This window comes from Lissotriton vulgaris, chromosome 7 (genome assembly GCF_964263255.1).
Source record: "Lissotriton vulgaris chromosome 7, aLisVul1.2, whole genome shotgun sequence".
NCBI classification, from domain to species: Eukaryota; Metazoa; Chordata; class Amphibia; order Caudata; family Salamandridae; genus Lissotriton; species Lissotriton vulgaris.
Genome location: NC_141695.1, coordinates 1,662,186,078 through 1,662,200,221, shown reverse-complemented (window position 1 = coordinate 1,662,200,221; position 14,144 = coordinate 1,662,186,078). Strand labels below are relative to the sequence as shown.

Sequence of the window (14,144 nt, the reverse complement as noted above, 5' to 3'; positions counted from 1 at the left end):
ACCGCAAAACTCCAGAAAAAACTCTGAACGCTTCAGCCAGACTCATACTAGACATCCTGCGTAAAGAACACATCTCTGCTCACCTGAAAGACCTCCACTGGCTCCCCGTCAATAAGAGGATTACTTTCCGCCTCCTAACCCACGCCCACAAAGCACTTTACGAACTTGGACCAGAATGCCCTCAACACATGACTTTCCTTCTACACCCCCTCCCGCCAGCTACGATCCTCCAACCAAGCCCTTGCTACTGTACCTCGCATCAACAAAACCACCATGGGAGGTAGATCCTTCTCCTACCTGGCAGCTAAAACCTGGAACTCACTTCCCACTCACCTTCGCCTTACTCAGAACCACCTAGCATTCAGAAAGCAACTTAAAACTTGGATATTCGACAAGTAATTCCCAACCCTCCTTCAAGCACCTTGAGACCCTCTGGGTATGTAGCGCGCTATATAAATCTTTTTGACTTTACTTGACTTGACATCCGGATCCAGCATATCTCCAACTTCATGCATGGAACCTGAGTACAATGAATTTGCACGCATAAATATCGACGAGGATTGTAGGGCGGTTCTAGCAAGTGCTCGCGCTCCATCTCCAATCAAAACTTACCAGTTAACCCCTTCGATGCGGCCGCTTTTTTTCCCGTGTGCGGCCGCCGGCCGAACACGAGCGGGCCATGACGAACCCCAGCCGTCATCAGCACACGAGCACCGTAGTGCATGACGGCTGGGGTTCGTCACCAGCATGGAAGGGGTTAAAGTGGAAACGTTTCAGTGCTTGGTGCTCCACTAAGTCCTTAGATCCAATGTGTGCTCAGCCTGAGCAGATCTTGCCGTTCTTCCTGTCATTAGCAAGATCAGGACTATCACACTCCACTCTAAAGGTGTTTCTGGCTGCAATTTCCCGTTTTTGCCATGATGGCGTAACATCTTTGTACTCCTCCAGAATAATTAGGCAATTCTTCAAGGGCCTTTTTCGGATGTTCCTACCGATCCGTCGGCCCCCACCTACTTGGCGATTGAACTTGGTTTTGTCCCAACTGCTTTTGCCTCCATTCGAGCCCATCCATTCGGCAAATCTGAAATTCCTCTCTTGGAAAGTGGCTCTTTTGCTTGCTCTGACTTCGTCCAGGCGTGTCAGCGACATCCAGGCATTTACTGTACAGCCACCATTTCTACAGTTCTCCAACGAGGCCGTTACGTTGAGGACAAATCCCAGTTTCATTCCAAAGGTTCCCAGTGATTTCCATCTCAATGAACCAATTATTCTTAAAACTTTCTTTCCAGCACCACAATCTGCAGCGGAACGCTCTTTGCACACTCTGGATGTAAAGCGCTGCCTCAAGTTTTACATTCAACGCACAGCGGCATTTAGAAAGACAAATCAATTATTTGTGGCATATGGCCCAGTGTGCAAAGTACAAGCTGTTACCAAACAGACTATCACCAGATGGATATTGTCTGCCATATCCTACTGTCATCAACGGGCTGGCAAGCCCCTTCCTGCTCCAGCTCGAGCTCACTCCACGAGAGCTGTGTCGACTTCTGCTGCCCTCTTTGCGGGGGTACCTCTTAGACACATCTGCAGAGCTGCTACTTGGTCTAGCAGCCATACTTTTACGAAGCACTACTGCCTGCAATCAACAGATGCCGCGGATGCAGCAGTGGGTCATGCGGTGCTGCCGAATCTCTTCCGATGAAGGTGAGCCTCTGTTGCTACCCGCCTCCAGTCATAAAGGTTTTTTCTCACAATTTTGGTATTTATTACTTATTTAGTGATATGTTTGCCAAGACTTTATTGTGTACCTCCTTTATGACTTATGTGATGATTTTACTGCTTTCTACTCTTATTCAAGCATGTGAATCTATGAAAGACACCCCTAATACTGGAGAAGAACAAAAGTTACTTACCTGTAAACTGTGGTTCTCCAGTATTGGTATCTTTCATAGATTCACATGCGACCCTCCCATCCTCCCCTCAGAGGCTCTCTTCTCCTCAAACACTTATACTTACTTTGTGCTATGAAAATCTGAGGACTTGGGCTTCTGAGGAGAAGGTTCTAGAGGAGGCTACAGCCTGATTGGCTGGAATGTGGACCAACACATAATGACTCTAATATGTTACTAAAGTGATTTCTCCCTTGGGCTTTTCAATGGGCCTATTCTGTTCTATGGTACTTTTTTAAGTTTACATTCTATTGCATTATATGTATGTATATTTTTTATTTATGATATTTCTCATATATACATGCATATATTACTGCTATTTTATGTACCGTGGGACTCCCACTTCGACGACGGGGAATATTCAAGCATGTGAATCTATGAAAGACACCAATACTGGAGAACCACAGTTTACAGGTAAGTAACTTTTGTTCATGTGATTCCTTGGCCATGCATATGCGTTCTAAGTTAACCCTGCATCCATTCCTCTGCTTCCATGCCAAACCCTCGATCACTGCACCTGCCTTCTTGCTAAAACCTGCATTCATGCATCTGCTCCCCTCCTTAACCCTGCAGCTCTACCTCGGTTTTTCACCTTTACCCTTTATTCATTCAGCTGCTTCCCCGCCTCAGCCCTCCATCTTTACCTCTGTTACTCCCCTTTACCCTGTATGCGTACATCTGCTCCCCTCATTAACCCATCATCTCTACCTCTGTTTCTCTCCTTTACCCTATATGCGTTCATCAGCTCCCCTCCTTAACCCTGCAGCTCTACCTCCGTTTCTCCCCTTTACTCTGTATGCATTCATCTGCTTCCCCTCCTCAACCCTGCAGCTCTACCTGTTTCTCTCCTTTACCCTGTACGGCCCGTATCTGCTCTCCTCCTTAGCCCTGCATCTCTACCTCTGTTCCTTTTCTTTACTCTGTAAACATTCGCCTGCTTCCCTCCTTAACCCTGCATCCCTACCTCTGTTCCTCTTCTTTACCCTGTATGCCTGTATCTTCTTCACTCTTTTGCCCTGCATCTCTAACTCTGTTCCTTTTCTTCACTCTGTATGCATTCGCCTGCTTCCCTCCTTAACCCCGCATCTCTACCCCTGTTTCTCTACTTTACCCTGTATGCGTTCATCTGCTCCCCTCCTTAGCCCTGCATCTCTAGCTCTGTTTCTCTCCTTTACCTTGTATGCGTTTCCTGATTGATCTTGCAGTTCTCTGCGTAAGCTGGGCTTGTAACCTAGTCATGTTAAAGTGTGATTAACTTGGGGTGGTAGGGGTTCGCCTCCAGGTGTCTTGACAAATTGAGTCTGTGGGCAAGTATTCACGACCGGGCACAATTGAAATATCTGAAGCTGAGGCCCCAAGCAGTTTGGTTTCTCACAGTGGGCCATAAGGTGTGAAGACTACATGCACATTAAATCCTTCTCTCTCTGCAGAGTGATGCTCCTAGATGTGCTAGTGTTAACTGTGTGACGGCTGTCAAAATCTGGGAGCAGCATAGGAAACGACAATGCAGTAGGAGAGTTGTATGCGGGGGCAGGGCTTCAAGTGGACCGGGTCTCACCGGTGTTGAGCACTGGCAGTAACTTTATCCTATTAGCATTACAAATACATTATATTTATTTTGCTTAACAAAACTCACATTGACACAAGCCATTAACATTTAGAAAAGCCAATAGCTTGCACTCACATAAATGCCATAAATACCTTTTCCATTTACAAATTTTAACACTATTTGCATTTTACATTACAATCATTTTAATACATTTTTACAAAACATAAACAGTATAAAAACAATTTCATTTACAAGGCCATTTACTCAAAACATTGTCACTGCGAGACCTATTGCATTGTAAATGCTTGTTTGTTTTAGTTCATGATGAACATCTCAAAGGTGACTGAGATTTTGGAGGTAATGATTGAATATGTGGTGATTCTGTAATAACATTTTTCCAGCCATCTATGGTGGCGATAGGAGTTAAATTCTGGTTTGGTATTTTTAAATATTAATATGATGTTTGTGTGGGATGGGATCAGGTCGGCCCCAGTATCTCATTGTCTGATTTGCTTTGTGGATATGTGAGAGTGGGGAAACAGACATGTGAGGAATTCACTATCATGCATGAGGTTGAGTATGATTGGCAAAATGACACATTGGATAGTCAATTAGCATGGTAATTTGTGAGTTAAGCACTTGAGCATGAGTGCAAAGAACTCTCAAGGGTTGGTCTTGCGGTTTGCATTACTCTGGGGGTGGGCAGTGGCACAGTTGAAATTTGTCTTGACTTGGTGAAACAGAGTAATGTCACGACTATCCTGCCATAATGTAAACAGTGCATCTAATAACGTATGCCAAGTTTTGTATTTCAGAGGTTTAATCTCCCTTACATTGTTGCCACCTACGGAACACAAATCCATCATGGTTTACAGCTGTACAATTTTTTAATTTTGCGCTAAACTTCCAATGTTTTTGCTTCAGACCTTCATGAATTAATCACATTTTTTTTGTCTTTGCTTCTTTTGAGGTTTTTCCATGCATCGTCTTCTCTTCTAATATTGAAGCATTTTCTGTACTAACATTTACTTTTTGAGCCTCATAAAAAAGATTTGCTTTTGAAAATTAAGCATTTTATTTCAGACTTGAAAGTTTGAAGACGTTTTTATAATTGTCAGTATTTGTTTTTTTCATAGATACTTCTTTGTTTCGCAACAAAGGATTAAGTCTCCAACATGCCTGTTAAAGAAGATCTCAAGGTATAGAATCTGTTGATGTATGACAAACTCTTCGTTTAATTTTATAGAAGGACTGCTAAATTGTCTGTTAACTAGTGAAAAATTAGATCACTGGTTGAACTAATAATTTATTTGACCATTATTCAAAGTCATTGCAGTTAAAAAAAACTGAAAACATAAATTCCGATTTGCAGAATTATATAATTAAAAATAAAGTATCTCTGCACTTGGGCCCTCAACTGCAAAAAGTAAAAGCTAATTATTTACCAGTGGTGCCTGGTTACATGTTACTAATCCATATATAAGGGCAAATCAGTTGATTTATAAAATCTGAAATGTTAATGCTTCCCAAGCAGGAATTTTATCCAGCATGTAAAATATCTTAATGACATCTGACGATCAAGCAATATAAAATTGATCAGTCCTTCACTCAGTTACTAGGACTGCGTTAAATGCTAAGTCCACGTAGTTATGAAGCCAGGCCCATAGCGCTAGATCTTTTATGTTAAAACAAAAAATAAATAATTGTGCACCAGTAATCATGTATCTTTTACTACAAGAGTGACCATTAAGCCCATGGAAATCTGGGTTATTTGTAATATTTTCATGCAAGCGTTCTTTGTGGATGTAATTTATATAGTTACCAATTATCAGTTGAATCACTGCACGCATTCAGTGCTTTTATAATGCAATATAAGACCGACTCCCACTTTAGTTAAATGTAGACACATTTATATACTTTCCAACGCACATACACATAAAATAAGGAATCTTGAATGCATTTCAACAAAAACAACAGACTCATTTCAGTGTAGTGTGTCTGTCCCATGAAAGAAAGAGCTTCACACCAATAAGAGACTGTAGGGTAAGTGAAATTAATAGGAAGTTGTGTGTTCAAAACAAACAGCATGAATAAGAATAGTCCATTTGGTAGATTGGTTTCTATTGTTTGTTAGTTATTAACCATCGGTACAGCACTGTATATATCTCAATCACACTTAGCACTTTTTTCACACTTTTGTCACCACGACACCATAAAATGTAAAAGAATATATTGAATTAACCCTTAATACAACTTCAGATTTATGCAATTTTTGGGTGTGTTTGTACTTCCTTCTCTTACATTTTCATTGGTTATTACCGAAAAGTTTGAGTACTATTTTCTAATTGTTATTATTTAGTAAACTTAAAATCAATTCTGTACCCGACAAAGACAACATTTTCCGCATTCTTGTACACACAGGTTCTATGGGGCACTGGGTAACCCCATTATACTAGAATTCCAATTTGTAAGGCCAGTCTTACTCAGAGATGAGATACAACCCTATAATGAGACCACTGAATTGCAAGTATTATTGACAGGTAGCCTTCTACAGACCGTCCTGATTTTGGGAATTTAGTGCCTCCCTGCTGAAATACTTGCACAACAGTTGAATGATCTTATCTCAGGGGTGCATCTCACCCCGTGAGTTAGCATGACATTATTATTTACCACAAGTTGGGGAATTCTAGTTCCTCTTCACCATTATTATATGGTATTGATGTTGTATCATGTTTTTCTCCCACTGAATGCTTTGGACAATCTTGCTATATCTCACTATAGTTTGGACCACTCCTTCTGTGTTACCCTCTCTGTCATAGTTCTCTCCATTTTTGCATATAAGACTGTAGAACAAGCCTATTTCTAGATTATCACCCCCATTCTATTTTCTCTGACCCCTGAAACATGTAGAAATTGGCTATACTCCTAATTGCCATATTTAACTTAACTAAAAGTCGCTAGTATATGGCCATGGTATACCGGGGGCCTGTAAGTTAAATGCCATTAGTTAACTGCTTCAGAAAAGGGGGTGGTGATGAACAGAGTGTCTGAATTAAGCAGACCACTCTTACCCAGTCCAAAGATCAGGGCTTGATCCATCACCGTTTTTTAGCTCACTGCACCATCTCAGCTCAGAACCTGGCTACATGCAAATTAGTCTGTCCCTGGCCCAGTGCATCATGGGAACAGGGCAGACCAAACTACCAAGCCAATTCTTACACTGGGAAGGAAACAAGCTTCCGGGGACCGGTTTCTGGCATTTCAGCCGTCTTCGGCCCGGCTTGCTTGAATCCTGATGGTGCAGTGAGCAAGGGACTCATGTCTGAGTATACCCTTCCACGCGTATGGTGGACAAAATGATTCAGAAAAGGGGGTGGTGATGATTAATTCAGAAACTCTGTCCATCACCACCCCTTGTTGTTAAATATTTTGTCCACCCTAAGCGTGGAAGGGTATACTCAGATGTGAGTCCCTTGCTCATTGCACCATCAGGATTCAAGCAAGCTGGGCCGACGGCGGCTGAAATGCCAGAAACCGGTCCCTGGAAGCTTGTTTCCTTCCCAGTGAAAGAATTGGCTTGGTAGGTTGGTTTGCCCTGTTCCCATCATGCACTGGGACAGGAACAGACTAATTTGCATATAGCCAGGTTCTGAACTGGGATGGTGCAGTGAGCTAAAAAACGGTGTTGGATTTAGCCCTGATCTCTTGACTGGGTGAGAGTATTCTGCTTAATTCAGAAACTCTGTCCATCACCACCCCTTGTTGTTAAATATTTTGTCCACCCTAAGCGTGGAAGGGTATACTCAGATGTGAGTCCCTTGCTCATTGCACCATCAGGATTCAAGCAAGCCGGGCCGACGACGGCTGAAATGCCAGAAACCGGTCCCCGGAAGCTTGTTTTCTTCCCAGTGAAAGAATTGGCTTGGTAATTTGGTTTGCCCTGTTCCCATCATGCACTGGGACAGGAACAGACTAATTTGCATATAGCCAGGTTCTGAACTGGGATGGTGCAGTGAGCTAAAAAATGGTGTTGGATTTAGCCCTGATCTCTTGACTGGGTGAGAGTATTCTGCTTAATTCAGAAACTCTGTCCATCACCACCCCTTGTTGTTAAATATTAGTTAACTGCAGCACTCAGTGTGCCACCCATTACAGTGACAGTGCAAACAGGACTGCAAGCTGACTGCAGGCCTACCACTGTAGCCTGCCTGTGCAGTTTTTAGACTGCAAATTCGATCTGTGATAATAACCACTTTTACCGGGCCTAATTCCTCCATTTAACTATTAATAAGTCACCCCTAACTAAGGCTGGTCTGAAATTTGGATAATTCATCATTGGGAGAAATGAGGAGGGGAAGGTCATCACCGTGAAGGATTCAGAAATTGAGTCCCATAGCTCTATAAGTGGTCCTATGATATTTGACCCATAAGCAAGATTAAGTTGTGAGTCTTATGGAAACCAATGTAGATCCCAGGGAGGCCTGCCCAGTAAGTGCATTTCCGTAATGGGCCAGTGTTTTCCTGTTTTTGCAGAGCTACCATTCTAATACAATTTGTAGTTGTGCTGCAGCAAAGTATGTCTTTGCCGGGCAAGCCTATGCCTCACAAATCTCTAGTGTTTTACAGTACTTTCCTAGCTATTTTTGGTCTACCTTTCTGCCAGATTAAATTGGCACATCCTGATTGTAGCTGGTGCAGCTCTTGTTTAGATATCTACAATGGGAGGGCATGGGATGGACACCATAGCCTAGGGAAGACATTTATCTTCAAGGCCATCATCCTACCCATCCATTATATAAACAATGTGCCCCATCTACCCAAGTCATTTTGTAGCTCCTTTATAAGGGATGAGTAATTTGCTTTGTATGGGTTTTGAGCTGTCAACTTGATTAGCACCTCCAGATGTTTAATGGATCTCCTTGTCAATTTGAATTGGAAGATTGCTTCTGTCTCTGCCCTGACCTGCAGCTCAATGTTTGTGGAGGATTTGGTAAAGTTCATTTTGAAACCTTAGCACTCTCCCATATTGTTGCAGGTGGGCCATAATTTCCTGCATGGAGTTAACTGGGTCCACCAGTGTTAGTAATAAAAAATCCTGTGCAAAAAGATGTTTCTTGTGTTGTTGGCTTCCTAAGCTCATTACCTTACCAAAGAGGACTATCCAACCAACTGGGCTAGTGGCTCTGTGGGGAACGCGAAAAGGAGAGGGGACAAAGGACAGCCCTGCCTTGTCCCATGAGAGAGCACAGAGCTTTCTGTCTTCACCCCGTTTAGAAGGATATTTACACTTGGTTCCTTGTAACTTGCCCATATATATTTTTGCATGCTAGGCCCTATTCTGACTTTGTCCAATACTTGTTGGAGATATGCTAATGTTAATGTTAATGTTATTGATAGTTCTAAAGCGCAAACTGTTACCCGAGGGTGTCCTGGCGCTGAAAATGACCTCCTATGGAGGCCTAACACACGGGAGGAGTGATGAAAATAATTAGACAGAAAAAAGCCACGTTTTCAGAGCCGTCCTGAAGTCCAGAAGGTTTGTCATGGTTTGTCATGACCTCTGTACGCAATGAAACGTTTTTTCAGCTTTAATGGCGAGAGATAACATTGGGATAGAGTGCATATTAGCTTTCTCAATCAATTGTTGGACACTGCGTATATTGTCAAATGTCTGCTGATTACTTTCAACCCTGATTGATCCAGTTCGATCAAGGTGGGCATACACCTGTCCAATCTGTATCTTCATATGTAGCTTGAAATCTGAGTTAAGAAGTGAAATCGATCTGTAAGCAGAACATTGCTTCTTGGCTTTCCAGGTTTGTGAATCAGAACAATATCAGCCTCTCCCATAGAGTAGGATACAAACCAAGTTTCCCAGAAAGTGTGAAAAAGACTGGTCAGGTGAGGGCTACTAAGGAAAATACCCTCTTGTAGAACCCTTTGCAAAACTGTTGGGCCGGAGCCTTATGTAATGGTAGATATTTAATTATTCCCTCTGCTTCCGCGCAGGTGATTTCCGTCTCCAGTTCTAGTGTTGTATCTTCACGTAGCTTGGGCAGGTGTATGGGTCCAAGAAAGTCAGTTATGGCTTTCTATTGTGTAGTCTAAAAAGAATTTCAATGTTTCCTCCGTCACAGAGGGAGACCCATCCTGCTGTTTAGTGTAAGGGATTTGAGTGACATCTTTATCTCGCCCCAATCTAGCTGCTACTGGTTTATTGGCCTTTTTGACTTTGAATAAAACTTTTGTTTGAGACGCAGAAGTGCCGTCACCGACCTGTCTGTAAAAAATATATATAGTTGACATCTTATTTTTGTAATGTCCCTCAGGGGAGCAAAAGTCCTCCCCTCTATATTGTTGTTCCTTCAATTTTAAATCGGGCTCTAGTTTTCCTTTGTGAGAGACTTCATACGGTTTTGTTGTGTTTTGATTACAATTGTTATTGAAGTTATTTACTCTGTCGCCTTGACTGCACCTTTGCCTGCCAAATTATGAAATGACTGCAAAACCGTTGGGTCATTTCTTAAAGCATTGCTAGGAACTGCTGTCACGATGGTTCCAGTCAATGCTTTTGCAGTTTGATGCATGGATCCATCAGGCATGACTGAGCTGTACACCAAACTGTTTTCTTTTTTATCTTCAAAAAGAAAATCCGGAAGTAGGATTTTCTATTTGAAAATAAAAAAGACAGTGCTCACCTAGCATGTTGTAGTTTTCACTGCCCCCTACTGCCATGATTTTGCTGGTAGTGACGGGCAGTGAAAACTGACTTCTAAATCTGGCCATCTAAGTTAGGTGTGCAAAACTACTTTTTCACTCTCACAACCTCGCTCGAGTATCCGCTCTGTTGGATGGGGGCAGTAGGTGTGCTTTTCTTGTAATCCACAAAGCCACTTTATAGCTTCCTTTAGCTTAGAGATTTGGCTTGGTGTGCTGCTTCTTTGGTGGGTTGGGATGAATTCACATATTATGACGCCCAATAAACGAGCGAGAAGAAAAGGGGTTGGGCAACATTCTGAGTCTAAGGATCTGGACCTAGTTAAAACAACTCTTTAGTCTTTCCTTGCTATCTCAGTCTCATAATCCACGCAGAAGGCAATGCAATTCACATTTGTCAGTGGTTTCTGCAATTAGCACCACAGTAGCCAAGGATATATCGCTTACTTTGACTGCAGGGGGAAGTGGGACATGTAGTTTGTATGAAAGCTCGTAGAAAGCTGGAGCGGCTGTAGAAAATAATATGAGACTGTGAGAAGGTGGCCTGATATGCAGTGGTCACTATTCTAGTGAACACTATGTATCAGTCCAGCAACCCTTATTGATGATTGGTTGTAAGTCAACCTTATAGACCAGCTATCCTAGTAGCATGGATACGAGCAGTCTAAGGCTAAAGACTCGAGAGGGCGTGTTAAGCCAGCTGTTTACCACACATATACCCCTTGAATACCCAGTGAAAGGACACCACACAAGTGTTATGAAAATAAACAAGATATTTATTATAAATCACAACAGCCCTGTACTCTTTATGAGGACAGGGTAGTAAGCACAAAACAAAACTCTTACGAAAATACTTAAGTTAGCACAGTATATACAAATGCCCGAGGGGCACGGAAAACCATATACTCTGAAAGAGGAATGCGAAATTACTAGCAGGTAAGTACAGTACTAATAGGCTTAGGAATCGCTAGGACTTGACTATAGAACCTTCAGATTACTTATAGGAGGCCTAGGGGACTCGGGTGCAGAGTGTGCACTCTCACGCGTGATGCGGGACAAAGTCTATGGTAGCTAGTAATGACAAAGTTAGTGTTCTCGGGCGAACCCGACCTGGTAGGAGGAAAACGAAAGTGGATCCTGACCCTTGGATAGTGAGGCTATGCTGGGGCACCGAAATGCCGAAGTTACCTAGCCCAGGGGCTGCAGCTGCATAGGTCTCAAAAGACGTCGGGAATCCTCGTAGACGGACCAGGAGCCTGGAAAAAGAAGTTGCTGGCAGGCGACCAGTGAAGAAAGTTCGATGGATCCAAGCCTGGATCGAAGGAAGATGACACCTGAAAGCAGAGGGGACCAAGTTCGAGACTACTAGCCAGTAGTCAGTGGGCACCAGGAGGGCACCGGATGGTAGCCACCTCGACTAGGTGAGTGGGTGACGCTGTGATCGCAGATCTCACGGACCAGGAGGCGTTGTCGGCGACCAGGCTGAAGGAGCGAGCTGTCCCACGATGGATGAAGCTGTCGGCGTCGCTGGACCCAGGATTGGGCAACAAAGCCTTGGCAAATTCAAGCCCACGCGGTGGACTCAAAATGGCGTCTGGAGTGGACCAGGAGGGTCCGGGGTGCCTCTCTTGAAGAAGGAAGCAAGGGCCAGTCTGGAGCAACCAGACCAGCAGCAGTGATGTCGTCGGGCGTCGTGAAGAAGGCCACAAGCCAGCCGGCTAGTAGCCACACAGCGCGGTGAGCACGCAAAAGCAGAAGGGCCCCACGCAGATCGTGGAGATGCTGGAGGGCTGATCTTCGGTGCTGGAGCTGCTCAGGGTTGGGGCTTCTCGGACCCCAAAGCACTCACCAGTGGAGCACACGGTGGGCTTGTTGCAAAGAAGTTGTGCAGTCTTGGCGATCGTCGGTCCCTCGAGGTCTCGTCGCACTCACAGTTCTCAGCTTTGCTGTAGAGGTGAGTAGAGGTCAGAGGTGCCAGGGAAGCCGGGTCTCGTTGAGCTGGGTCGTCGGATTCGTGAAGAAGGACTTGCAGCAGACCGCAGTGTTCTTAGGATGGTGCCTACGGATGCAGGGTGACTACTCCTTAGCCACAAGGGAGAATCTTGAAGAAGAAATCTTGTCCTTTTGCAGAAAGTAGTGTCTTGATTCCAAAGATCTAATTTGAACAGGGGGCCCGCTCCCATCTTTATACTTAAAAAGGGGGCTGACCCGGTGACTAGGTCCTGCCTATGGGTGGGACTAGGAGGGGGGTGGTTACACCCCTCTGCCATGCCGGACTTTCCCCAGGCCAGGGGCTGGTGTGCCCCTGGAACTGGTTCTGACCGGCCTATGCGTAGTGAGCACCTGGGTGCCACTCAGCAGTCACCTTCCTGAAAAGCCCTGCCTACCCAGGATACACAAAACCATGTCTGGGACGGTGCTAGCACCGCCCCTGACAGGAAACCCTTTGTCCAGGCTCCCCTCGCTGGAAGGACTCCCAGCTGCAGGGGGTCAGACTCGTGTCTGTGGTGGCAGCATCCATTTTGTGGAGCTGAGGCTTCGTTTAACTTTAACCGGGGTTCACAGTTACATACATGTCGTGTCCCTCTAGAAGGGTGGAATGCTAACCCCGTTGCCAGAATTGGCGAGGGGTTAGTATTCCAATTCGTATGACACCTTACTCGACATGTTTTGATAAAGCAATACCAAAGTTAGCATTTAACCGCGAGGATTATAATGCACTTAAGAGTATATGGTATGCGATATCATGGAACAGCTATTAGGACTTGGTTCCGCAAGCTGCAGTCAGGCTCAGCTCATGCCAGAGCACCATCTTACACGATTCCAAGCACTCTGCCTTCAGGATTGTCAAGGCCTGCCATAGGAGTGACTGATAGGAATCTGTGTGTCCATTTTAGGGTTAGATATAGGTATACTATATCTACAGCAAAGGGTGATTACACGACTTTGCCCCAGCTGTCATGCAGCCAGTTGTGTCAAATTTAGGAGGCCAGCCAGGGGTGGCATAATACATGCTGCAGCCCCTGGCAGCCCTGGGTACACCTATGCCCTGAGTTACAGGGTCTGATAAGGTGGCCCAGTACCAATTGGTAAATGCACCTAGGGTACATGTTGTAATTTAGAGAGAAAACAGCCAGGCTGTGGGTCTGATTGGCAGGCCCACAGCCAGAGAAAGTCGTAAACCAGTGAAACAAAAGCAAAAAATCTGGGTGATCATAGGATTGCAGACCCTACTCTCCTACATGAGACCATTTTGGTTTGTGGAAAGTGGAATGTTTAAGGCTAAATTAAATATTTTCTCTTATTCAGACCCTTAAAATTCTTGAATCTCTAGCTCAGTCTGTGATGAGTTTGACTATAGGTCAAGAATAAGATCAACTAGATTGGAGATATTGAATGGAACAAGGAAATGCCCAAGAACCGTCCTTAGTGAAAAATATTCTGATGATGATGACAATTGTATTGGTGATAAGGATGACAGACACTTCTTTTGTTATTGACACTGAAATTGATTGTCAAAGGAATTTCACCCTGTTGGGCAGTCGCATGTGCCTAAAAAGCAACAATTATCTGTAAAGAAAATGGGTGACAGTGAAATCCAGATAGAAATACTGGATGCAAATGGGCAGCCAGTGTTTGACCCTTCATTACACCAATTCATGTGAATGGGCTTCTCCGGACTGTTTGGCCGAATATGGGCTGAAGTTGACCGTAACGAAAAGTGTACAATCCAAATTGAGGGATGAATTCCCTAAGTCTTTACTGCCGGTATAGGTAGCAGTAACATTGTCTAGATCCCCAAGATGGCCTCTTACTCATCCAAAAATAGGTGTGATTTCAGGAAAGATATAGACAAGGCATTGATGTCCCATCAGGACAAGATCCTCGTATTTGGGTTCCCCTTACTAAGATTCTTACCATGGCACAGC

The 14,144-nt window shown here is 44.0% G+C and overlaps 1 protein-coding gene across 1 annotated transcript in view; it reads left to right on the top strand.

The window, feature by feature from the left end:
* The window catches only part of SYCP2 (synaptonemal complex protein 2), a 3,993,018-nt gene that overhangs the window by 131,611 nt on the left and 3,847,263 nt on the right, over positions 1-14,144 (top strand). The window contains exon 2 of the mRNA XM_086932653.1: positions 4,635-4,697. Coding sequence (XP_086788779.1) covers positions 4,674-4,697 — 24 coding nt within the window. The 5' untranslated portion in view covers positions 4,635-4,673. The remainder of the gene's footprint in view (positions 1-4,634; positions 4,698-14,144) is intronic.